General features: G+C 39.2%; 1 protein-coding gene across 1 annotated transcript; it reads left to right on the top strand.

Annotated features, from left to right (window-relative positions):
* Nucleotides 1–932: 932 nt before the first annotated feature.
* LOC124170394 lies at nt 933–26633 on the top strand. Its single transcript, XM_046549114.1, has 7 exons — nt 933–966; nt 3919–4038; nt 5960–6076; nt 7833–7964; nt 9625–9697; nt 15442–16281; nt 26407–26633. Exons 2-7 carry the CDS (start codon nt 3973–3975, stop codon nt 26631–26633), a joined length of 1455 nt encoding a protein of 484 aa, XP_046405070.1. The 5' UTR covers nt 933–966; nt 3919–3972.

Genomic DNA, 26633 nt, shown 5'->3' with positions numbered 1-26633 from the left:
TATACCCATCTGTCGATCATTTAAAGCCTGTCAGTTTTCATTCTCCCTGATCTTATATCTTTCTCTCACATGGAACCTGGGTAACTCTTCAAAGGCAGTACGTTTAAAATCTTTTGCTCTGAAAATAAGTTCCCTTCATTTTGATGCCAGCACCACAGTTTTACCACTCCTGCTTGGATGAATCTTGGCGACATCAGTGTCAATATAGGGCTTATTCCCAAGAAGCAGTGAAGTAAAACATTTTTCCTCCCCACAACTCTTGTGGAGTCTTACCTTGAATAGCTCTATATGGTACACGGTTAGTCATTACACATATTGTGCGATTAGCACGTTCTGCCATACCATTCTGTTCAGGGGTGTATGGGGTGCTAGTCTGATGCTCTATTCCTTGTACCCTTAAAAATAATCAAACATTTCATTAGGTTATTCATGACCATTGCCTGATCTTACAACCTTAATCCTTTTATCAGTCCTGTTCTCAACCCAAGCTTTAAATTCATTGAATCTATCAAATGTTTCACTTTTGGATTTCAAAAAAATAGCAAAATGGCTTCCTGGAATAATCATTAACAAGCACAAACATGAATTTTGCCCCAGCAGCTGAGACATCACTTATTCGACCAAAGAGACCCATATTTACCAGACCGAAAACTTGATTAACAGGCATGCTGACACCAATCCATTTTTATATGAAAGCATAGACAGTACGTTGAACATCCTTTTTCATATTAATTTAGAGCATCCCATGCATGTATTTGTAAGGAGATAAATGTTTTTTCACTGTTACTTTTTCTGCAGTGTTTTGAAGGAGAAGGGGGAGCTGATGACAATTTGGGGCCTTCTGTGGAGACTAAGGGCTTCACTCAGAATGTGATTGAAAACAATTCACAGCTCACATGCTCAGCCCAAACCACTGAAATATACATTTCTGTGCCAGACTTGGTACTGCCCAGGGACAATGAGTTGGTAAGTTATGTTCTCATACACAGTGAAACCTGATTTGAACCACCTTCATTTGTACAAATTTCTCGGATGCTATAAGAAAGAGGGTGTCTGTCATACATATAAGTATATTTATGGGAAGTCACTCATAGTTATGCAACCGTCAGTTGAGGGCTTTTTCAGTTTGAAGCAGAAAGCTAAACCACACTAATATTTTTCAGTCAATATCACTTGTACAACACTGGAAATATTCTTATAGAAATGATGGAGTAGACTTGTTGACAACTGTGTGAAATCTCTGTTCAACCCATTTGTCTTGGTTATAACTGGGCTGTGTCTTATTATTGCCCTTTCTTTGTTTAAGCCATCTTCCTCCTTCATTTCAATGAAGGATCCAGCTTGTTGTGGCACTTCTTTATTAGCCTGGGTAAAGAAAAGATGAAGACAATTCAATGTACAGCGGAACCTCGATCTATCGTTCTGTGGCGTTACGTCGTTAAATCTGGTCGATTGTTCATGTAAGCCCAGACGGGAAAACTCCAACCGTTGGTCACAAGCTGGATCAGGGAAAGACCCCACAAACAAGAGAGCACACTCACAAGAAAAAAATTGCCAAAAATAATTTACGAGTATTTTCGTTCAATATCTATTCGAAGTAGAGTATTCAAAATCAGAATTATTACAGAAAACAACGATGATAACTAATGATCCCATAGGAAATATTACCAAACGAAATACCAGCAGTATAACTTTTCTAAAATCGGCTGTCCCACTAGCCGTCCGTCCAACAAGAGTGCCCAAGCAGAAGAGAGCTTGGCTCTTCCACCACGAGACAGGATTGAGGGTAGGGGTTTTTCAGAGGGAGCGGAGGGGTAGTGAGGGCGATGTTCTATCAGCTACGTCACTGTCCCTCTTGACAGGCTGATCCACAAAACATCATCCCTGGGTTGGAGTGAACAGCATACCAGCCAGAATATTCCCCTCAAACTTCTGGGTTGGAGACATCAGTCGAATCAGAGGGGTATTCATTGGAACACAAGGAGGGGAGAGACATAGTGGGGTGAGGTGTTGGAGGGAGAGAGATATGTGATAGGACTATGGTAATACTTCTCACTCCAAACTGCATACTAGAGACTCATCACCCATTTCCCCTTCATTGCCAAGGAGTAAGAATTCCTCCGCAGTAGTCCTATATAAGTATTGCACTGCAGGTAGGCTGGTTTGGGGCTGGTTTTGGATGCTGGCTTCAAATGCTGGTTTCCGGATGCAGATTTTCTGGAGGCAGGATTTTCTGGAGACAGGATTTTCCGAGACAGGGCCTTTGTGGAAGGGCCTTTACGCGAAAAACCTTAGCACAAAAAGTCCTTAGCAGGAGAAGTTCTGCAGATAAGTTTGGAGGAGGGGGGTACCAGAAAGTTTTGGGGGCGGGAACACTAAAAAATGCCACAGTTCCAGCTGTTTTGCCTCTGCTCTAAGTGGCCAAAACTCTCATTCAAACCACACGCTCTTTGTGACATTACTCCTCCTCCCTAATTGAATATTGATATTCTGGAGTTTGATCTGTGAGTGGCAAGAATCTCATTAGTACATTGCCCAGCTGGAGTGGTCTGAAGGAAACACATTTCCTTTATGTAGAGTGAATGTGTCTCTCTCAACCAAAGGAAGTTTTGTAAGGTCCCTTCAATTGTCAGTTTCCTTTGCGTTTTGTGAGTGCACATGCCTCAATTGAGGAAAACCTCGTACAGTACCTTCATCCATTGCAAAAACTTCCTCTTAACTGGGTGCTTGTTATGAGTTTCCGGTGTGGATGCTGGGGTTGGTCACTACTATGAATGCCTCCGTTCCAGTAAAACAACACAGTATTTGTTTTTTTTTCGTGCCTCCTGATTGGTACGTTACAGCCAAAGGTGACTTTTTTCATGTTTCAGGATTGAAGCTGTAAGGCTCGCTTTACCATTCTATAGCAGAATTGGACATGTGAGCGAAGGTGCAGTCAAAATGCATCTTGCATAAGAGTGAAATGCTAGAACACATGAGCCAAAATGAGTGAATGTGAGATGACAAAATAGCCCCTGTTCTAATTTTGTTCATGCTTTTGTGCAATTCCTAGCCATTTTAGAAATAAATGCCGTTCTAATCTGAGCAATTCCATGCCCCGTGTAAAACGGCCTTATCAAAGATTTTGGGTGTTTGCAATCTTGAATCACTTGGATTTTTTGTCATTTTGTCATTTCAACTACATAGATGCCCATAGATGTAAAACAGCTCACAAACAAATCAGTCAATGATCCAGAATGTGGAAATTTTACTGCTGGAATCGTGTATGCTTCTTTCCTGTCACTAAATTTCCTTAACAAGACTTTTTTTGTAACATATCTATGGTTTTTGATGAGGGATACCTGTAGTAGATTCAAATATTTGATGAAAAGAATTTTTCTTCTGTGGAACGTGTTGGTGTGTTCATAAAAAGGAAAAAATTATTAGAGTTATTGTATAGAAATTTTTTAATAACTGACTTAAGGAGACAATGTCATCACAGACTTCTTGAAATTCTGGCTCAAAATGGATTCACAGATAATGAGGGTTTTACTTAACTCCTTTGCAAATAATGAGAAAACACTAATCTCTCTGTCGCTATTGTTGTGCCATGGACACTTTAAATACAACATATTATGCATTATAAATGGAAATATAAATCAAAGATCTACTGGATGGCATAATTTCTGAGTTTGAAGGTGAAGAATTGACCCTCTTTTACTGTGGCTAGCACATTGAGAAGCATGCCACACCAAGGTGTGCAGGGTGAACTGGTCATGTCAGCCATTTCATTTTAGGTTGTCACTAAAATCTTATGCAAACATGATTTCAGCCAGAATGAGTGGTCCTAGGTGAAAGAGGATGTTTTATTGTTGTTATATATAATTATTTACATTTTTATTTTGCCCCCATTGATTCGCACCCAGCATTATCTTCTAGGTAACTGTGAAAGACGAGAATAAAGACCCTCTCAGTGAAGATAATTATCCTGTGATGAACACACCGGATGCAGATGGAATTTCAAGTAATGCTTTTGACCCATTGGCAACTGACGACTTGGTAAGTTTATGTTTGATTTGTTAAGCACATTTTTGCTACTACACAAATTCAGTCCTCCATGAAGTATTCCAATATCATTTACGATAATAACAGTACCTTTTCCCTTCCTTTATCAAATATGGAATAGGAATATGATCACAGAAATATTTCCTCCAGGGAACATTCCTGTATCAATCGCCAGAAAAGTAAAACCTTAACCCTAACTTTGTCAAATGTGAATAAGTAAACTTGAGATGTATCATAAGTATTCATTAGGACTTTCACAGTTAATCATGTTGGATAAAGAAAAGCTTCCGGGCTATGTGTCCTTTGCAAATTTTTGGGTGGCACCAATGTTTCCTGACTATGGTTTCTTTTTCAAGGGGGATTAAGGGAATCAAAATCCCAAAAGTTTTGGCCCATTTCCCTGAAAGTTTTTTTCCAACTTACAGATATGTGTCGTTGGTGATGAAATTATTCAAAATGAATGGTTCATTGTTCTGAACAGAATAGGGGCATAGAGCTGCTCTGATCACTCACCTTTGCTCACTGAGCAATTGAGGGCTCTGATGTTAAGGCATTTCCCACTTTTGTCAGCATAGAAACACCATGCTCTCTCCCAATCACCACAAAACAGAAGGGTGGATCCACTTCATAAGTCCTAAGATATCTTTGAGGCAACTCTCCTGTCTGCTAACCTTTTCATTGGTACATATTTCTTCTCTTTTACATCATTTATAACCTTTGCTATTCTTCCACCAGTCCTACGACTTTTTATCAGGCCATCAGTCTCATTATGTGGTATAACTAACTGTATATGCCCCCATTCTGTTCTGTGGTATGACATCAGTCTCACATAACTAAGTGTTACTGCTTACTGTCAAGGGTTTTCAGAAGAATTCTGTTTTCTGCCACTCTTTGTAGCACTTCCCCATTACTTACATGGCCGATGCATTTTATCTTCATCATTCTTTGGCTGCACCATATTTCGAATGCTTCTACTCCAGATTTTTCTGCTGCTGTCAACATCCAAGCCTCGCCTCCGTGAAGAGACATGTTGAAATGTTGTGACATGTTGCAAAGAAAATGGAAGGAAAACAAGTGAAATTCATTATACCTATTGTAGCATTTGGTACTCTCATGCTGAGTTATTGTGATGTCATATCAACAGATCACCGACCATAGTGTGGCTGGGCACCCCTAATGATTTGAATCAGGATTGCCTGGTGAAATCGTTCCAAATGAGAAAAACCTTTCATGGTGAATGATAAAACCTGTTGTGTTGGTTGTGGCTGGCTGTATTGCCACATAATCAGGTAATGCAGTTTCTAGTCAAATCTACCAAACATGAATTGCTCCTAAAAAAGGCATATTCTAACTGTAGCAAATGAGGATGTGGTGAGAACTGTATGGAGTAAATTATATGGGGGACTCAGGATTTGTCCTTCACCATATTTTGAAAGGGTATTAGGTAGATGTTGGCAAACCAGGGTGGCTGTTGAGAGGCATCAATTTCTTTCCGTGAGCTGATTTTAATGGTGCATTTTATGTATTCAACTTCGATTGAAATGAAATATAACGATTTCTTATAATGGATGAAATCAACTTTTTTGTACTCAATCTGCACATGTAGACAAAGAATCTTGGTTGTCGATAATGATGTCATGAGACCTTGATGTCTCAAATTATTGCTGATAAATTTGTTGTTCCTTTTTAGGAAGGTTTTCCTATGGCTAATTGAAAAGGCAGAGTAACTAAATGGGCCATATTTTGTTAAGTCGATAAATTTATCCCGCCTTCTCTGAGGTCAGAATAGCCAATCAGGGAATTTTCCAGTTATGCATATGCCCTATATTTGATGTGTTGGTTGTGATCTTTTTGCTTCTAATAGCAATTGGTGAAAACCTGTATCAATGAAGTGTTAATTCTCTTTTTTCCTCAGAGTGGCATGGAAACATGTGGGTCCACTTCTGTGAAATCATATCAGTTCAGTGATGATGGAGGAGGATATGCACTCAGTGCAAGCACTAATGACCTCGTGTTCCAAGCTTCTTATCAGGTAGTCAAAATAATAATAATATTAATAAAAATATTTTAATTGGTCCAGTGATTTGTTTAGACAAACATAAGACATGTAAAGGAGTGCATAAGGTACAAAAACAGTACTAATGAAGAAAGAAAGAAATTTTTATATGAATAAATTCATTGTATCTATGTATATAGTTTTTTGCTCAAAAAGTTGCAGTTAACATGAACACAACGGGGTGATATAATATAGTTAATTTTTGAAGTAGGGGGTGACTGGCTGTGGAAGGAGAGATTTTACCTAAGAGCTGCAGCATCCTCTTTTGAATTTTAAAGATTATTTTATAATTGGGTCTACGGCCCCAGATAAGGATACTAAACATCACATTCCGGTAGAATTCACCATAATAAAATGGGATTAATACATAAGTAACTATAATTTATCTGATAGAATAAAAAAACAAGTAGACCTCATTTTTCTGCAGATCTTCTGAATGTGTTCTTCCAAGGAGACTATTATCAAGTTTTACGCCCAAATATGGAGAACTAAGGTTTTGTGGAATATACATAAATTTTTACAGAGATCCATTAGTGTGGAGCTGGTTGCATACACTGTAGAGTCACGTGCATTGGTAAACCTTAAAATTTAAAAAAATAATATATTCAGATTATTACCTTAAATGTTATATTCGTTTGCTTAAAGTAACACACTTCTTAAACAGTTGCTACCTGTGAAGCACCCATAAAAATCACCAAATATCAAAATGTTATGATAATAGAAGGCCAACGATCATTTTAGGCATACTTCTTGCATGTTAAGAGGGAGGTAATTTTCCCACTGTACTTAAGGTTAGATAGGCAGTGGAATGAGTGAAACTCTCCGTTATTGTTTGCAAGCTATGAATTGCTCCTTTATACTCCTTAGCTATTTATTTCCAGGCTCACTACAGAAATAAAAACTGCTATGCCGATGTATGGAATAACACCCCCTTGCATTTTCATAGTAACCTTTGTTAGATGAATGAATGGAATGGTAATAGTAAAAAAAAAGCAGGGATTATGGTTATCATCCACAAAACGCAGACGAATTTGTAAAGGCTACCATGGGAATTAACGGTTGGTAATAGGTCCAGGCATTGTAGTAGGATGAGCTAACGATATGCTGCACTCTTGGCAAGTGAGTTAACTCATCTATCTCTCAACACAGCATGCTTTGTATTTTTTCCGTACTCTTGCGAGTGATTTGCCCAAAATTGAATCTCATATCTATATTTTGAAAGATAAATAAGAATTTTGATCATGATACAAAACATCTAGCATATAAAATCCACAGAATATAAACACTTTTAGCTTGTGTGGAAGATGAGTCAAAGTAAAGAATAATGAGGGCAACAATATTTTGAAGCAATTTAAAAAAAAATTAAACTATAGTCCCAGTCATTCATTCAAACATTAGAGAAAAAATCATTCACATTATGTAGTAGTGTACACACAATACACATTATGTAGTAGTTTTTTTTTTACTTGATACTAATTCTGCATTTTCTTGATAGCATGAGTTATTTCCCTTTTTGAGCACTCTGATACATTATAGTTATTGTACAATTTAGGGCATGCAAATGTGACACACATGCTGTAACTGTGAATATAAACGAGTGAATTTTTGGGGTAGTGTATAGACATTTATCAATGCAATATATGATAATCATTTTTTTTGGCAAACTCACCAAGCTCATTATATATTTCCATCTCCCTGTCTTTAATGATGCTGATTGTAAACTAATATGCAGGCAGAGGCGTCAACATCTTCCCAAGGTGAAGAGGTGGATGCTAAAGGTACTGGAGGCATCGTGACAGGCCTTGACTGTATGCAGGTTTTAGCCAAGAAAGAACTATCTCCCAAGGAGACTGATGCCATGGAGGTATGCATGAAATCCACATTCATTTAACCCATTATTCCCCAGATTCCATGTTGGGCTTTTACCTTTGGTTATTTTTTTTATGTTACGGTTTCTTTTGACCTAGTTAAGATTAATTTTTTGAAAAAAATTATCATATTTATCATAATATATGATTTTCATTATGTTGTGTTTATGCAATGCTGGGCAAACTCCGGAAAATAAAAACAAAAAAGAACTTTTCAAAACTTAGGTTGCATATTTTATTTTTCATCATCTTTTCTGATTCAATGTTCAATAATCTGTGTGGAATTAAACAGCTCATTTCACAACAGAACTTATCTCTGATTTGCACACTCGACATCTTGGCTGGGAATTATAAGTATGCCTGAAAATTAAATGCCCTATTCTCCCTTGACGAGCATGCTGGGGTTTGTAATTTTTCCTAAGGTTTCCCGCCATTGGGCACCGATTTTCATGCCAAATGTCATCAGCAATTGTATTGGAAACAATTTCTTGCCTCGTAGAATTTTACGATCTCAGACCGAAATTCTAACAAAGGAATGCCTTTGCCCATGACCTTGGCATAAAATCACAACGGATTCACTGCTGCACTATCGACCTCTTTTAAGAATTAAGGTTGTTACCCTTAATCTGAATAGGATAACATTCAACATAAATATCGAGCAAATCTAGCCTCCCATTTCCTAATTTAAATCTTTGATGAAATTTCCATTTTCTTCAGGAATCTTCATAAATACCTTAATGTCTTTACTATAGATTCCATTTTAAATATTTGTTCATATGGGATATGTTAGTAACGACTGGAATAAATATGATACAGAATTAAACATTACAATTTAGCGCACATTAATATTTTTGATTTCTCGCGTGATGAGACACGTAGAAAACTGTAGTATAAACCATGGTAAACATATGTATCCTAAGAAAATGGTTAGGAATAATGAATGCGCCAAACAGTGTGTTTGAAATACTTAAACATAGAGCAATATATATTGATGGTGTTGGTAATAATGTGTTAAAGGTATAATCTAGAAGGTTATTTTGTAGGAAACCTTTTGAATTCTCTTTCAGACGTAAATTCCAATTTTCGTTTCTTCCTCTTATGTGCGTTGCGACGCAGATACGTCTTGTTATTTTTAGTGCAAGCCAGACTACTCGTAATACCCATCTCAGAATACTATCAGGGTGGGAATCCCATGACTGAGAACATATGCTTCGCCTTGCGTTGTGGCACTGGGGGTCGGGGAAGTCGCGAAGAATTTAGGAATAGTGAAGAATGCCTCGGGAAGACTTGCGCGGACGGTGAGAGTAAGTCAAACTGGCCCGTTCAAGACACAGAAGGCATAGCCAATACCCGAAGTTCGACCACCGAGAAAAACGTAATTGCTCGCGCTGGCCGTGGGGACCTACTTTTGAAAGTGACTGTACCTTGCCTTTTGTTTGTTCTTTTGGCCCACCCTTTTTCTCTAGAAAGGAGTATATATTTATATCAGGACAGTGGATTATTGGCGAGTGTTTAGGATTAGTCTTGGTGTTGTCACTTTGTCATTTGTTTTTGTATGCACGCCAGAGAGTCACAAGATTTAAGATTTTTGTTTCATTTTTTTATTATTTTAGTTTTCATTTGTTTTTGGTAAATCTGAAATCTGATTACTTTCAGTCTACTGTTTTGGAGCATGGAGTGCTGGTTCAGAATCGGACAATGGCCATGAAGACTATGATGGAGGGGGTGGGTGAGTGCTCTTCTGTGCTTGAAAATGTCTCTTCACAGAAAAGACTTGTAACTAATTTTGGCAAGGGAATGTTCCAAAACCGGGTCTCAAAATTCAATGGAATTTTGCAAACCTTGCATGCCATTTTTTATGTATTTTTGTATTGTCTATGTTACTGATGAATCCATCAATATATTCATGAATTTCATTGATAATTTTTAATGTTTTTCTATACCCCAAATCCTTGGCATGACATCTGGGCACTTTAACCACTGGACTAATGCTCACCATTTGCAGTGTCTCTTATACATGAATATATTTACCTGTAAATTTTTAACCGCATTTCAGTTTAAACTATTTGGTAATATAACCCCATATTGTGGCCGATTCAAAAACATCTCCCAATAGACTATAAATAACAAAAGAAAATTCGATTGAAATCTGAGACCCGGTTTTTGGACACTTCCCTTGTTAAGGATGTTGCATCTGTATTTTTCATCCATCTATACTTTCTTTAGCTTTTGTTAATAGTTCAGCTGGAGAATGTAATGAGGTCGGCAAATGATTAGTAAAATTTTCGGTATGCTTCAGTGACATTAACCAATATATGCAGTCAGTTGCATTCATAAGGGAATTTCATTGTACTTTAACTAACAATATTGTCTTTAAGACTGGGTAATAGAAAAAAATCCCAATGAATCACTTGTGAAGAATAATAAGCATAAGATTCCAGTTATGTATCATGTCAATTGTGGCGTCCATAGACAAAACGAACTGTTTTGTGCTCTAGGCAACTGTGCTTTAATAGGTCTAACAGTTGTTCATGGAAAAAGTGTGATAAGAAAAAAACTGATTTGGCTAAAAATGTCGAAACTCAATTTAATACCTTGAGTGCAGCAGTCATAGTTCTGCAGAGTGATGACAGTGGGTTACCGGACCATGCTTACTTATTCTCATTAGCTAAGATTTCAAGGTTGCAGCTTCATCCAAATTGTTTAAGGTGGTCCAGCGAATTACAAGTCATCACTCTCTTGGAGGAAGTTTGAATTAATTGGATGTTAATTTGACTCTTAACTGTTAAGTTAATTTTTTTTAGGATGTTCTGGAAGTATTTTATACATTGCTTCTCATTTTAAGTACTTTGATTTTTATGAAAATTTACTCTGGACGTATTAAAAATGAAAATATTATTGTGATGATTTCATCTGAAAATAGATAAATTATGAAGGAAGTGTAAGGGAATCGGAAAACATACATATGGACAACCTGGAAATCAGGTATCTTTGCCAATTTTCAGCTTTTTCATGTAAATCTATGAATCGACAAAGTGAGGAAATGAAATATAAATTCTTACAGACTTCGTCATGAATCAGGCTTCATGGTGATTACTTGTTAGACTAAATCCATGGTGAATTCAACCCTGAATACTCGGTCAGCCAGTGAAACCATATGATTGTAGATGGCCCTAAGATGGAATTGGGAAGTTTTGTTGGGGTAGCCTACTGGGTACCCGACCGTTTTTTTCCGACGACCTTTTTTTCACGAAATAATTTTTTCCCGAATCGTAACGCGTCCTCTTTCCCGAAAGCTTTTTTCCCGAAACCTTTTTCTCCGAAACATTTTTTTACCGAACACCTTATTACCCGATTGTATAAAAATGAGTTCATATTTTTCATAACCAAATATGTTCATACACAAGACAACCTCTGTGTCAGCTTGTTCTATCTGCAGCTCTTTTACAGCTGAGTATAAATCCGGGTGGTTTTTCCCGACTAGTAACCTAAATCGGTTATTCCAACCTTCAGATGCATTATTTGTTGTTGCATAACCTGCTTTTGTAGCTTCATGTTGATTCCATAGACTAGGAGGATATCGAGGAGGAACAGCGCGTCGTCTGCCAACAGCTTTTACACCAATGACGTATGTTTCTTGAAAATATTTCATAATTGGCTCAAGTCTGGGAATATTTTTATCCGCGTACTTTCTTAGAAGCTCGAAAGTTGTTTCAACGTCTTCAACTGGAACAAACGCTAAAGCTGCCATCATATGAACTGTCGTTTTGAGGGTTCTATCTGTTGGGTCATTGTAAGGGACTTGGAGTCCCACTTGTTGAATTTTACGATAAATAGCTTTTTTTATACAATCGGGAAATTAGGTGTTTGGTAAAAAATGTATCGGAGAAAAGGTTTCGGGAAAAAAGCTTTCGGGAAAAATGGATTCGGAAAAACAAGTTCGGGAAAAAGGTCGTCGGAAAAATCGATTCGGGAAAAAGGTAGGGAATCAGGCTACTGATATGTTACAAAATATACTTTCTCTCATTTTAGTGCGTCTTTGCATACAAAGCCTTTTTTCAAAATGTTGGATGCATTGTGCAAACCCAACAAGCTTTTTGTCATTTTCACGTTCTGCATATTTGGTCTGTTCTGATGGTTTTTTATACCAACCCATGGTGAATTATCCAGGCTCTCAAACTAAGACTGGCAGAAAGAGATATCAGTGGCACTGTGAGGGCATATTCGAATAGTGTTAAAACCCTTTCCACTCTTATCATATGGGGTGTGGATTCAGAGAAGCCATAATATATAATTTCGGATCCAGATCCGATGCCTTCCGCAACTTTGAATACAATATATCAGATGAAGGGCAAAAACTGCAGATATTTGGATATGAGGAATCCCGTCTGACTATCCCTATTTAATTTATAATGACTTAAGGTATGAGATCATTAACACATTCCCTGCCACGCGCCGCCATAGGGCGTCTCACATAACTTCAAATCCGAGTTAGTGAGACGCCATATGGCGTCTCACATTGCCGCTGGACGCAACTAGTGAGATGCCAATAGGCGTCAAAATAGCTTTTTCGTTGAATCATCAAGCAATGTATAGAACTTGAAATTTAAGCTACACATCCTTATGCACTGATGAGACAATGTTATCTTCATTGTAAGGGACTTGGAGTCCCACTTGTTGAATTTTACGATAAATAGCTTTTTTTATACAATCGGGAAATTAGGTGTTTGGTAAAAAATGTATCGGAGAAAAGGTTTCGGGAAAATTGGTAACACATTTCAGCTCGAATTTCATTTCTTTCGCCTTCGGTTTCTCATGTTTTTTTCGAGAGTGCCATTTTTCAATGGCTATATCATTCTATATTTCAAGTGGAGCTTGAGGTATTATATCTCCACATAATGTTTCAAATTACATTTCCAGAGCTTTTTTTCGTTTCTTTCCTTCCCTCAGTTGTCGCTCACACCTAACCGAGTGAAGAGCATATCAGTATACCAAATTTATTCTCTGTGCCTGTGCCTTCGATACGGCAGTGATAACCAGTTTAGTGAATATATCACGTGTACTCCGTCACGCATAATTGGGGGAAAGAAACGTTTTAACGAAGAAGAAATCGAGCATATGTTTTATTCTGACAATTCGGGTTCCACCAACGACCTTGAAGGATTTTCTGAAGGGGACACCGCTAATTCACGGTGTCTGAGGAGTCGTATGAATCCTCATAGTCAGGTAATCTTTCTTCTTCTAATAGAGGTATGATTCCTTATTCCATTTTTTATTCACATTCTAATAACTCCTTCTCCGTGGCACCGACTCCACGGGGCCTGAGGGGGCCCGAGTCCCCCCAAAAATTCGTTACAGATGTGAGGAAAAATTGTGCCATGCTTGTCATTTTCCCCGGAGTGTCCAGATATCTAGATTCCAGTGATCAGGGTTCTAACGTTGATCATATGACTCTTCTAAAATGCTTAAAAAACTTAAAATTCACTACTTATAAAATTTACAGAGACAAGGTCCCCGGTTTGGGCCCTCCCAATATTTTTTGTAAGTCGGCACCCCTGCTCCTGCTGTAATGTTTAGATACTTCTAGTGGGGTGATTCATCCCGCGCTTATGGAAAGAAATCTTGGGAGATAAGTATAATTTTGTGGGAACCATTAAGAAAAATAGGAAAGGGCAGTTAAGAGAAATAACGACGGCTAAATTAAAGAAAGGCATTTCAGTGCTATGAAAAACTTGTGGAGCAACGGCATAGAATTGGGAAGATCAGCGCGACGTATTCATGATCTCCACCACCATCAGATAGGAGATAATCCCAACGGGGAAATAAATCTAAGAGGGGGAGTGGTTACTAAGCCAAAGATGGTGATTGAGTACAATAAAATAAAAGGAGGAATTGACATTGCCGACACCCTTTCGTTGTATCACTGCACCCACCGAAAAACAGTAAGGTGGTACCACAAGGTGGCCGATTATGCTCTTTTTGGGACTTGCATTGTTAATGCTTTTATAGTGTGGAGTGAAACACGGAATCCAGGTGCCCACGTGATCTCCCTCCTGTAGTTAAGTTCATAAATTATAGAAAAATGGATGCATATTCTTCGGGATTCCGTTGATAGGGTCTAAATAAATCAACGCACTACCTGGTAAATACAAATAACACTGAAGGAAGTCTTCGAAGTCTGGTAATTTAGAGGATAAAATTATCATAACATAAAATTAGTATTAGTATTTTTCGCACTATTTTTAGCGCTGTATCTTCATTTTAGAAAGGCCCGAACAAAGAATTCTTGCAGACGATGAGCCGCAAAGTTGCCCTCAGTAAACCCAAACGTGTTTCTACAAAATTTATGATCTGTCCGGATCAGCCGTACCTAAGTCTCCCAAATTTAAGTCATTGCACTAATCATCTCCGGGTATGGTAGCAAATATTATAAAAAGCATAATCAACAATTAAAATTTGTTTTAACATTATTTTCAATCATAGCTTTTCAGTGTACACTAAAAAGTTGGTACGCAGATCCAAATGCCTGAACCGCCAAATGGCGTCTCATCAAATTTTAGGCATTGTCAAAAAAGGGGAGATGCCCTATGGCGTCGCACGTGACTTAAGTTACAAGCGATAGCGCATCACGCAATGAGTGATAATATTCCGAGAAATATTAGTAAAACCCGGAGATAGGCTCAATATCATTATTGCCGTTTGGTAATGGGTTCGAAAATATTCGCCTGGCACACGCGGAATGACAGTAGAATTCGGGCCCGGAAGCGAATGTGTTAATACCCCATACCTTTGTATTTGAAATGATTTTATTAATAATGCAAGGTGTGAAAGTAATGAAATTTTCATTAGAATTAGAGTGGTGTGCCCCTCAGAGAATGTGATCTTAATTTACTGCTATTATAATTCTGACAAATATTTCTTTTTTAATACATGCTGTCCTTTGAGCAATTTCTCAAAATATGCCATATTATTGCCCATCCATCTTCCTTTCTATGATTTATTAAGTAGAAAGAGATTTTTTGTGAGCTTTTATTATCTTCTTGCCTATCTAATTCCTTGACATTTATATATTGTATATTTAATATTTATAATCTACGGAATTATTTGTTTTTTTATAATAATGATAACTGTTTCAATTCCACATTATGTGTATGCATGCCATCTGTAAATACAGTTTATGATTACTTCTGTGCATGAAAAAGTGCATTGAGATATTTTCTCGAGTAGATAATTGAGGTTAGTATGCAATATTTTGCTCAATTACTCTGAGGAGCAGTGAAATTTTATTTGTTAAGAAATGCATGGAAAACACCGTAAAAACTAACCGACACCTTGTTATGTTTGTTGCATCTACATGAACGGTCGGTTCAAGCAGCTGCCTTGATATCTGCCCAAAGGCTGTTATAAATTAGTTCAACGAATCGTAGATTTCATGCCTGACCTTACCTTTTTTTATTTGAAATTCTTTTCTAGAGTCCACAGCTCCTGAAAGAGCCTCAGCCTTGTTTGCAGTCCTTGAACCGAAGATTAGAGCATCACATTCAAGGAAAGGAAAGAAGGTGATGGATAAAGACGTTAAAAAGTCTGATACCTTGCTTGGTGATAAAATGAGGTCCTGCTCAATTCGTAATGTTGGACGATTACATTTGGAATCTAGATATGCGTGTAAAATCAGAGGGGATAGAGCAAAAATGACTATTGATGAGAAGAGAGGTGGTTGTGATAATGCAGAGACCATCAAGTTTTTCAGGAGCACTGAGAATGGAAAGAATGGCCCCGAAGTAGTTATACAGGAAAACAAAGTGAAAAGTACTTGCATGATCAAAAATCCTGGGAAGCGTGCCAGTTCCAGGGAAAAATCTTATCATTGCTTCAAATGCAGAGATGCATTCGATGCCAAATCTGATCTCATTAAGCACCTCGAGATTCATTTCGGTTCTGGAAATTTTGATATTGATTCAAATTTGTCAGTCAGAAAATATTCGTCTCTCATAACCTTTGTTTCAAGGAGAGAAACTAATATGTCGTGTCAGCTCATCCCCTCCAAAAGTTTAAATCAGCTGATGGGTAAGAGCCAAGGAGCGAGACAAAAAGGAAATGGGCTGCTTAAGGATAACTTCGGAGAATCAAGGGAGAATGACAATTTTAGGGAGGTGAGGGAAAGCTGTATTTCGAATATCAACTCATGCGCAGTTCGTCCACGAGCAGCAAAAACGTCTTATTCCTGCAATGAATGTGAAAAGTCTTTCACTGTAAAAAGCAACCTTGTCCGTCACATTCGGAATCATACGAAGGAGAAACTATACTCATGCAGTGAATGTGAAAAGCCTTTCTCTCAAAAGAGTCACCTCGTCAGTCACATGCGGACTCATACGAAGGAAAAACCGTATTCATGCAATGGATGTGAAAAGTCTTTCTCTCGCAAGGGTAACCTTGTCTGTCACATTCGGACTCATATGAAGGAGAAACCGTATTCATGCAATGAATGTGATAAGTCTTTCTCTCAAAAGAGTTACCTTGTCCGTCACATTCCGACTCATATGAAGGAGAAACCATATTCATGCAATGAATGTGTTAAGTCTTTCTCTCAAAAGAGTTACCTTGTCCGTCACATTCCGACTCATATGAAGGAGAAACGTTATCCCTGCGGTGAATGTAATAAGTCTTTCTCTGAAAAAAGCAGCCTTGTCCGTCATAATCGGACTCATACGAAGGAGAAACTATACTCATGCAGTGAATGTGAAAAGCCTTTCTCTCAAAAGAGTAACCTCGTCAGTCACATGCGGACTCATACGAAGGAGAAACCGTATTCTTGCAATGGATGTGAAAAGTCTTTCTCTCGCAAGAGTAACCTTGTCTGTCACATTCGGACTCATATGAAGGAGAAACCGTATTCATGCAATGAATGTGATAAGTCTTTCTCTCAAAAGAGTTACCTTGTCCGTCACATTCCGACTCATATGAAGGAGAAACGTTATCCCTGCGGTGAATGTAATAAGTCTTTCTCTGAAAAAAGCAGCCTTGTCCGTCACAATCGGACTCATACGAAGGAGAAACTATACTCATGCAGTGAATGTGAAAAGCCTTTCTCTCAAAAGAGTAACCTCGTCAGTCACATGCGGACTCATACGAAGGAGAAACCGTATTCTTGCAATGGATGTGAAAAGTCTTTCTCTCGCAAGAGTAACCTTGTCTGTCACATTCGGACTCATATGAAGGAGAAACCGTATTCATGCAATGAATGTGATAAGTCTTTCTCTCAAAAGAGTTACCTTGTCCGTCACATTCCGACTCATATGAAGGAGAAACCGTATTCATGCAATGAATGTGATAAGTCTTTCTCTCAAAAGAGTTACCTTGTCCGTCACATTTCGACTCATATGAAGGAGAAACGTTATCCCTGCGGTGAATGTAATAAGTCTTTCTCTGAAAAAAGCAGCCTTGTCCGTCACATTCGGATTCATGCGAAGGAGAAATCTTATTCTTGCAATGAATGTGATAAGTCTATCTCTCAAACGAGTCACCTTGTCTGTCACATGCGGACTCACACGAAGGAGAAACCTTATTCTTGCAGTCAATGTGATAAGTCTTTCTCTCTAAAGGATACCCTTGTCTGTCACATTCGGACTCATACGAAGGAGAAACCATATTCATGCAATGAATGTGAAAAGTCTTTCTCTCGAAGGAGTAACCTTGTCTGTCATATTCGGACTCATACGAAGGAGAAACTTTAATCATGCAGTGAATGTGAAAACTCTTTCTCTGAAGGAAACAGCCTTTTCTGTCACATGCGGATTTGTGCAAAGGAGAAATATTAGTGCGATGAATGTGAAAAGTCTTATTGTACCAAACAAAACAGTGTCTAACACACACGGTCACATCGGAAAGAAGCCTTATTCTTGCGATTAATCTAAAAAGACTGTCTCTTTGTATATTAACCTTTTCTTTCATTTGGAAACATACAGGGCTAGGTCTTAGTTGTATAACTGATTGTTATTCATTAGCAATCAAGGTAAATATTTCTTAATGTTACGAGTTCTACTTGAGTGTAAATAAAAAATGTCCAATAATGTTGAAAATGATTTTTTTAAATATTCAGTAAGGATTGTGATTTGGTTTCATAAATGTTCAAATAAATTTATTCTGCTACATTTTCAAGGACTAAATAATTTATTCATGTATATTAAACTTCTTATTTTTTGCTGGTATGTATGCCATGTATTTCAACACTTTCGATAATGACTTGATGCACTTTGTCTCAAAATAATTTTCAATATAATGTTAATGTTATTGTATGATTAATCAATGTTCAATTGTATGATCGATGTTGGTTCATGTAGTGCTTCTTTGTAATTTATATGCAAATATCAAGTTAACAATAATATACGATTGATGAAGAGAGTGCTGCACTGAGGGGCTGGTCTGTTTTAATTGTTGATATACTGTGGCATTGCGTGGATTAATCTTGGAGATTGTGCACGTAAGCCTCAGACATAAGGAACTCCAATCATCGGTCACAAGCTGGTTCAGGGAAAGACTCCACAAATAAGAAATCACCACTCAAGAAACATAATTTAAAAAAATTACGAGGTATTTTCAGTCAATATCTATTGGAACTAGAATTATTCAAAGTCAGAATTATTGCAGAAAACAACGATGATAACTAAAGATCCCCTAGCAAATATTACCAAACTAAGTACCAGATGTATATTTTTTCTAAAACCACCCATGTCAGTCAAGCCATCCGTCCACCTCGGGCGCCCGAGCAAGAAAGGGCTTGCCATCGTGTCTGGGTGGAGGAGAGGGATTTTGCCTAGGTGAGGAGGGGTATTAGGACGATGTTCAAATCAGCTGCAAATCGCCGTGTAGGCGCCCCTGTTGACCGGCCACCCGGAGGTCACCCGACAAGCCAGCCGTGGTGGGAAGGCAGGCCAGCAGGCAGGCCGAAATTTTTCCCCTCAATCTTATGGGTGGGAGACATCAGTCAAACTCTGGCAATTTCATTGGAGATCATGGAGGGGAGAGACATAGTGGCGTGATGTGTAGGAGGGAGAGAGAGAGTTCTGATAGGACTAAGTTAGGACTTCTCACTCCAAGCTGCAAACTGGTGCCTCCGCACCCATTTCCCCATGATTGTCAAGGAGTAGGTATTCCTCCGCAGTATTCCTATATAAGTCTTGCTCTGCAGGTATGTCTGGTTCGGAGACTGTTTAGGAGGCAGAGTTTCGGAGACAAGAGTTTTCGAGACTTCGAGTCTGCGAGCCTTTGAGTCGAAGGGCCTATGCGCGAGAAGTCCTTAGCATGAGAAGTTCTGCGGATATATTCAGAGTTTCTGGGGGTACCAGAAATAGGGGGACACTAAAAATGCCACATCCTCTGTGGGAAAATTTGGGGGGGTACACTAAAAATGCCACAGTACTCACATTCCTTTCAATGATGACATCATTATTGGGTTGTAGTTTGAGTGCCTGCAACACAATCAGCATATTTGTTCAAATAATAATATGTCCTCTTGAAAACATTGCTAGCCATGGTTAAGTCTTAAAATATCAATGAAATGAATTGTTCGAATATCGCTGCGCAACTGTTCGAGCCACGTCACATGCTGCTCGACGGCAGACTGACTGAGCAGCACTCTCTCGCTTACGATCGCTCCGTGGATAAGGTTGTGCGGAGCGAGAGACTTACCTGTAGCTTCGACTACTCCAAGAAGAATGCATCGATCCGGCCACATGTGAAAAAGCTCTTTGTTGTATTGCTTTGTCAATTTGTATGTGTGTATCTTATACCACGAATATACCTAGTTGTTTTTAATTAAGTGAAATTATTTAGATTATCTCAACCACATAGTACTAGTCCTTAAACTATTCGAGCGTATTCCGAGATACTGGTTCCGTTTGCAGAACTGCATAATCAGCGCGCACATTATTTGGTAGCAGAGCGTGATTTGTATTTCTGTGGTTGTAGTTTCGTGGTTTAGAGTCGGTTCTATTTCGCTTTAAAAGAGAAATAGTGTTGCAAATTGACGGTCGCGAGAAGCAGACAACGTTCGAGAGTCATCGCGGGCCGCCTCCTGGGACATAAGTACGAGCGGGAGCCATTCGACTGACATTGAAGACATCGCTGGCGGAGCTCGGAAGGGTTTCGCTGCCTCGGCGATCGAACAGCTGTTTCCTTCCGAGGACGAGGAGTGACGCAGCCCTGCTCACCACGCCGGAACCTCAAAATTCCAGCTGATCAACTTAATGCTAAGGCCATATGTATCAAATACTTTGATCATTTCTTTTTCAGTCAATTCCTCACTAAGCATTTCAATTCCATGGGTTCAGAAAGAAGTCAATTTGAATCAATCAATCAATCACAATGCAATTGAATGTTACGTAATATCTTATGTTCTTGCCTTTTTTCGGTATTCGTATTGTTAATTACTTGTTGCAATGGCGGAAGTGTTACTTTCAAGTCAAAAGGTGAATGCTAATCGTTTTATAAATTTCGCGATAAATACGATGTGCTGGAAGAAATGTCACCCTCAATAACTGGTTCATATCTTACCTTTAGCTCTTCAATTTCAAAATTAGGGTCTAACAATAATACGATCAATAAAAAGGAGGTTGATAATGCACCAATAATAACCACTTAGTCATATGATGGATTAAAAGTTAATACCATTTTTGTTTATCAAACATAAATGACGCTAGTGTCTTGCAAGCCTAAAGGTAATAAAGAGGTATCGCTCTTACCAACAATGCATTTTGATGAAATTGTGTTTCCTCAAACGCATAAACCTAAATTTGTAATGCATTACAACTCCAATAAAAAATGTGTAGACGATTCAAATCGTTTACAGTTCACATGCATTGTTTCTCGTATATTATGCGCATGAGTCTGACAATTATTTCACCATTTGGAACATTGGCGTGATCGATAGCATTGAAATGTACGTGGGAAACTCAGTTTAATCCGTTAGTTGTAGAAAACATTCAAATAATCTTGTTTGACTTTCGACAGGAGATTGCATGCTGAAAAGGGGAAATAGAAAAACAGTTGCTAAATCTCTGTGACTCCGGTTGTGGTATATATTGGTCAATATCTAAGCGGTGATAGCATGATCTGGCATGCTGATGGCGTAGGAGCATACTGTACATCTAAGCAATAAGAAAAAACAAAGAGAGTATGAAGTACCTGTAAAAAGTCTATTTGCGGTGAACAATGCGTATTCAACTGCATATCGTGATACGAAAATGCCTAAGGCATGGACGACTGTTTGCGAAATCTTTAATGACGATGTTTTCTTGTGATCAGCATGTTTTATATTATTTTCTCTGTTCTCATGGCTATGAAATGATCAGCAACCCTTTCTTTGAGTCACACGGCCTCGCTGGCCTCTCTCCCACTCTCTCCCGAAAACATACATTCTCACATAACTTTGCGTTAGAGGCATCTATCCTTGGCCTGCTTCAATCAACTACCGTGATGAGAGTGATGAAAATTTATCAAATCACTTTGAATAATGCATGTAAGGTTAAAATAGGAAAACATCAAGATAATGAATTCCAAATCTTGTAAGAGATACCTTATTATCCTGATCGATAAGATAAGTAAGTGGCTAATGAGATGGCTTTAGCGAGATAAGAGGTGGTTTCGATGCAAAATAATATGAAAACTGGCCGTTGAGGTGTCTTTGGTGAGAAAAGCGGTGGATTTGATGCTAAAGATGCTGAAAAAAAGCCGTCGAGGTTGCTTTGGGGAGAAAAGATGTGAGGCAGATGATAATAAATATGGGGGTAGGGTTGGCTGAGTAGCAGAAGGAGGTTGTGTCAAGTATAGAGGACCTAGATTGCAATGCAAGAGTGGACTTTACTATGCTACTGAATAGCCAGAAATCACCCTTCTCCTACTGCAATTGGAAAACTATTAGAAGATGGCTAATAGAGGATTTTAGAAGGGTGCAGGAGAAATTTTGTTCGAATACACATTGCTCACCGCAAAAAGGCTTCTAACAGGTAATGCGTATTGTTCATTATTATTTTTAGATGCACAGTATCTTCCTCCTCCATCATCACGATTAAAACGTCCCTCACAGAGAGGGATTTTTTAACCACGATCCGCGGAAAATCAGTCCTGTACAACGCATTCAGGACGAAGATGTTTAAGACACACCCATGTCTGATTAATTTAGGGATTGTGTTTGCTAATGCGGAGGAAAAGGAAGAAGCAATGTCGTTTGGGAATGGTCCAGAACTACAACGGTGAATTACGGAGTATTTCGTCCCTTGTCGTTCACACTCGGTTTCCTTTCAAGGGCTTCACAAGGGCTCCCATGTTCAGAAAATGACACAAAGGACTAACACCTTTCGTGGAGATCATAGCGACTCCAACTTTGCTAGCATAGTGGAGAGTATATATCGTGAAATCGACATGGAAGAGATTCCATCCCTTACTCTCCAGTGTCTTCAATACGACAGCTCTCTTAAAATTGTACTCGACTTCTCCTGTAGCAGAATATGTTTTATGTACCCCTAAAAATACGGAAATGCCTCGGGGCTTACGAATTTAGAGACAAACACGGTGTATGCAAGTGCATTATACAGCGGCTCTGAGGGATTTAATGTTCAAAGTAAATTAATTTATGCGCTTACTCACAAAGCTCTCGCGGTCGTGTTTGAAAATCATGGCTTGCCGTGCAGAACTGGGGATAATAAATCCAAGGATTACAACGAGAAAGTCGTCCGGAATATATATTCTAGGCAGGGAGAGGGGAATTATGACGAAATCATACAAAGAGCGTTAAATACTGAGCGACAGACCCCTGTTGTTGATAACTTTGACGAATTATCGGGCAATGAAGTTAAAAATATTTTGCAGGAAATGGTAGTCAGAGTGCCGGAATTGGTTTTAAAGTGCAAGCAGTCCGGTGGAACTAGGAAAGTAAACCACACCGATAAGAACGGCTTGTGCCACCTGAAGAAAAAGGTTCCAGAACTGATGGATTTTTATGAGAAAATCATTGTTCCAACTCTCCGAAATTACATCGACCAGAAAGATGGGAAGGCTTTCAGGTGCGAAATGTTGGATTTTTCGATTCCACTAACTGTTCACTGGCCTTGGAAAGTGAACACTATACGTCACCCACGTGAAAAGAAAGACCCCATTATCGTTAAACACAAGAAGTTGCGGGTGATGGTGGTGTCCGACTTAACTCAAGGAATTATTGACCTAATGCATTCCGCAGTGATTGAAAAGATGGCGTTTGTGTATTGGAATAGGTATATTGAGGACCGGGATAATTTTCACTCTGCCGTGGACAGACTAGATGTAAAGACTTTGGTCATCTTGTGGGACAAATCAACTAAGGTCACATTTTGCTCAAATAAGCATAGTTCATGTTCGGTTTTCAAATGTCAAGGAAATATATTCCAGTACATAGTGGATCGTGCTATTCTTATGGTTAAAAGTCAGTGATATGATTAACATCCGGATTAGAGCACAACGATTACAGTAGTAAACATTAAAACATGAAATTGAAGGGATACGAAAAAAGGCGAAAGTTGAGTGGCAAATAAATGCAGCCGATAGACATTTTCAAGAGTGGGTGTAGTGAAATAAGGAGAAACAAGAAAGGTATAAGTTATATTTGATATGTCTGCCAATTTCACTCACTCGGATGGTGGCAATGTAAACGCCAACATACTGCGGTATATGGGATCCCATCAATCTCCGGTGCGTAAAAAACGAGATTCCTAAGTATGACAAGTCATTCAGTTTATACATATTATAGAACTGAAAGCATGAAAAAACAATGATTTTAGATATTGAGATTCATAAACGAGTTGGAGTTCCCATTTTTATGACTCTAGAAACTTAACAGACTTCCCTTCATCAAAGGAGTATTATGTAGGGGCTAAAAAATGAGATACTTTACTGCAGTCACCATTTGTTACATACATATTATAAATCAGAAATGATGAAGATAAATGATTAAAGACTCAACGATTAATATAAACAATAGAGTACCATTCATATGACTCGAAACTAATGTGATTTCCCTTCTTCAAAGTATATTCCTCCCTCTCGTGCGTAAAAGATAAAATACCTTTACATAGAAAATAAGCGGAATATACATTGATTCTCCCTTACATTGACCCATTTCACACTCTATGCTCTAGCTGCTACGCTGCTATTCTCGGATTTTCGAGCTGGGTTCTCTCCGATGTGTAATAATTCGATCTTCGAGTTGCTTGACGATTTCGATTTAACCTACGAGGCATTGCCTGGTGAACACCGGCTGAGGACTCATTACGAGTCGTGAAAGGGGGCACCTTGCCGGCGTGCTGAGCACTGGAGGAGCGCGTTCTCACGTCAAGGTGATTCGCCTGAGTAACGAATACCCCTAGGTCGTCTCGCTCATTAGCACCCAAGTGCGAGGTTTATTTACCTCATTGCACTCTTGGGGAAAGTGAGCGGGTCCACTCATTAAGGACTAGGTGGTAGGATAGGGGGGGATCTGAGTTCAACCGTTTTTGCCCTGCCGCTTCGGCGGTAGGATCGGCCGGGGTTCCCGCGAGGATCCTCCAGTCTTTTTCCCCCTTCCTGTTACGTGTATTGAGTAGGGAGTCCTCAACAATGCCTCTGCCAAGGTCTCCCGTAAATAACTCGGTCGGTAATCGGTCATATGTCACGCGTGACCCGCGAATCATCAGAACACAAGAGAAGAGGGTGCCTATTCCTGAGAATGTTAAAACCGTTCTGTTTTCTGAGGCGACAAATTCAAAGAGAGCGGAAAAGCGACAAGTAGACGAGAACCAGATCGAAGCTGAAAACGCCACCTCCAAGAAGGCTGAAGATATAGGGTCGAAAGACGAAAAGAAAAGAACTTCGAAGAGGCAATGATAAGTGCCCAAAAACAAAAGACGGACGATGTGATCAGACGAAGAACGTATTCTGACGCGGCAGTGGAGCACTACTCTGATCTTCAGCGTCATCAGGCATTTGACAATATTTCGTTTACTGACGAAATCACAGATAATTAAAACATGGAAGAAGACAGTGCCTCCCTTTTCGAAACAGTAGCAGCTTCGAAACGGAAAAGAAGAAGGCGTGGGAGTCGGGAAGATGTGGCCACAGAAAATAGCTACATCGCGACGAATCGATTTGAGGCTCTTGGGAACCTGAACCCCACCGGATGGAAGGAAGACAGAGCCAAGATCCGTGCACTACCAAGCGAAGGCGCCTGCCAGAAGTAAATGGCCACCACCGATAGTGGTTCAGAATGTACTAAATCCAATAGAATTCGTAAATAAATTTATAGAAATGGTTTAAGGTAAGACCTTCTTGATAAAAAAGTTGCAAGATGGATCGCGCTTATGACTCAAGCTCCGCGAAGACTATGACAAGTTGAATGACTTCCTTGAGAAATCCGGTGCCCAGAAATACTCATGGGCCCAGAAAGGGGCGGGAGTAGCAAAATATGTGATACACGACCTAGACGCAGATATGGATTTAGACTTCATTACAGAGGATCTATACCTTAATGACATCCCGTGCTTGCACGTCCGACCAATTGGTAGGAAAAATACAGACATGTATGCCATCACAGTTCAGAAGGGTAACGGCTTCAACCCAAAAATTTTAGAGAAAGTGACATTGATTTGTAACCATACGATTTCGATTGTTCCCTTCAAATTCAAGACGCCGCAAAGATGCTTCAGGTGCAAGAGATACAAACACATCTGTTTCTGCACTCTTACCCCTAGGTGCTGCAAATGCGCCTTAGACCACGAAGGCAAGGATTGTCCTGGAGAGAGCCCGAAAAAATGCTGCAACTGCGGCTAACCCCACGAAGCATTCTCAACCGAATGCGAAGTCTATCAGAAAGAACTCAAGGCGATAAATGAAACAAACGAGGAAAAACGGGAGCAAAAGCAAAGAACGATATCTGTTAGAAAAGAGCATAGTGACCACGATAGAGAACATCGAGAAAAACAAGTGACGGTCGATCCGCAACACTCAAAAAAGATCGATAAATTTCCCTCAGAAAATGCATGGGAGAGAAGAAAGATGGAACTTGAGCGCAGAAACCGCCCAAGAAAGGACTCTAGTAAAACGGGGCCGGAGAGAGTGGAGGCAGTTATTGAGGACGAGGGGAACCTTACACTCAGACGAAATGGCGAGCTAAAGGACAACGGGGATGGCGACATGAAAGCGTTACTCGAAGCGGTTACGAACATGACTAGTATGCTTCTGCAGCAAATGACTTTCATGCGACAAATGATGCTGAAATAGACGGATATGTTTACCATGTAACCCATTATGGCTCATAAGCATAAACAATGCCAATTGGTCATTTCCCTGGGGAACGCACAGGGAAACATAAGTGATAAAACTGAAGAACTCTGGGAGTTCCTAAAAAATATCATATCAATGTATGCCTTATTTCAGAAACGCACCTTACAGTAGGGAAGAACTGGAAAATCCCAGGTTACAATACTTTTAGAAAAGACAGAGGAGGCAATGTGGCTGCAGGAGGCGTAGCCATCGCCATCAAGGAAGACATTACGGCCCATGTCATTCCTTCAAATGACGAACTAGATGCCCCCGAAATAATTGGAGCCAAAGCTAGCACTGATGTTGATGTGTCCGACGTAGTTCGCGTGGTTATCGCTTGA

Source organism: Ischnura elegans, chromosome 13 (genome assembly GCF_921293095.1).
Source record: "Ischnura elegans chromosome 13, ioIscEleg1.1, whole genome shotgun sequence".
NCBI classification, from domain to species: Eukaryota; Metazoa; Arthropoda; class Insecta; order Odonata; family Coenagrionidae; genus Ischnura; species Ischnura elegans.
Note: the sequence above shows the minus strand (reverse complement) of the source record. Positions and strands in the feature narration are given on the sequence as shown.

What these genes read in the sequence shown, in the direction of transcription:
- LOC124170394 (XM_046549114.1), top strand. Translation starts at nt 3,973, where the DNA reads ATGAACACACCGGATGCAGATGGAATTTCAAGTAATGCTTTTGACCCA. An exon ending in CATTGGCAACTGACGACTTG is followed by an intron (nt 4,039 to 5,959) that starts GTAAGTTTATGT and finishes TTTTTTCCTCAG; the next exon opens with AGTGGCATGGAAACATGTGG. An exon ending in GACTATGATGGAGGGGGTGG is followed by an intron (nt 9,698 to 15,441) that starts GTGAGTGCTCTT and finishes ATTCTTTTCTAG; the next exon opens with AGTCCACAGCTCCTGAAAGA.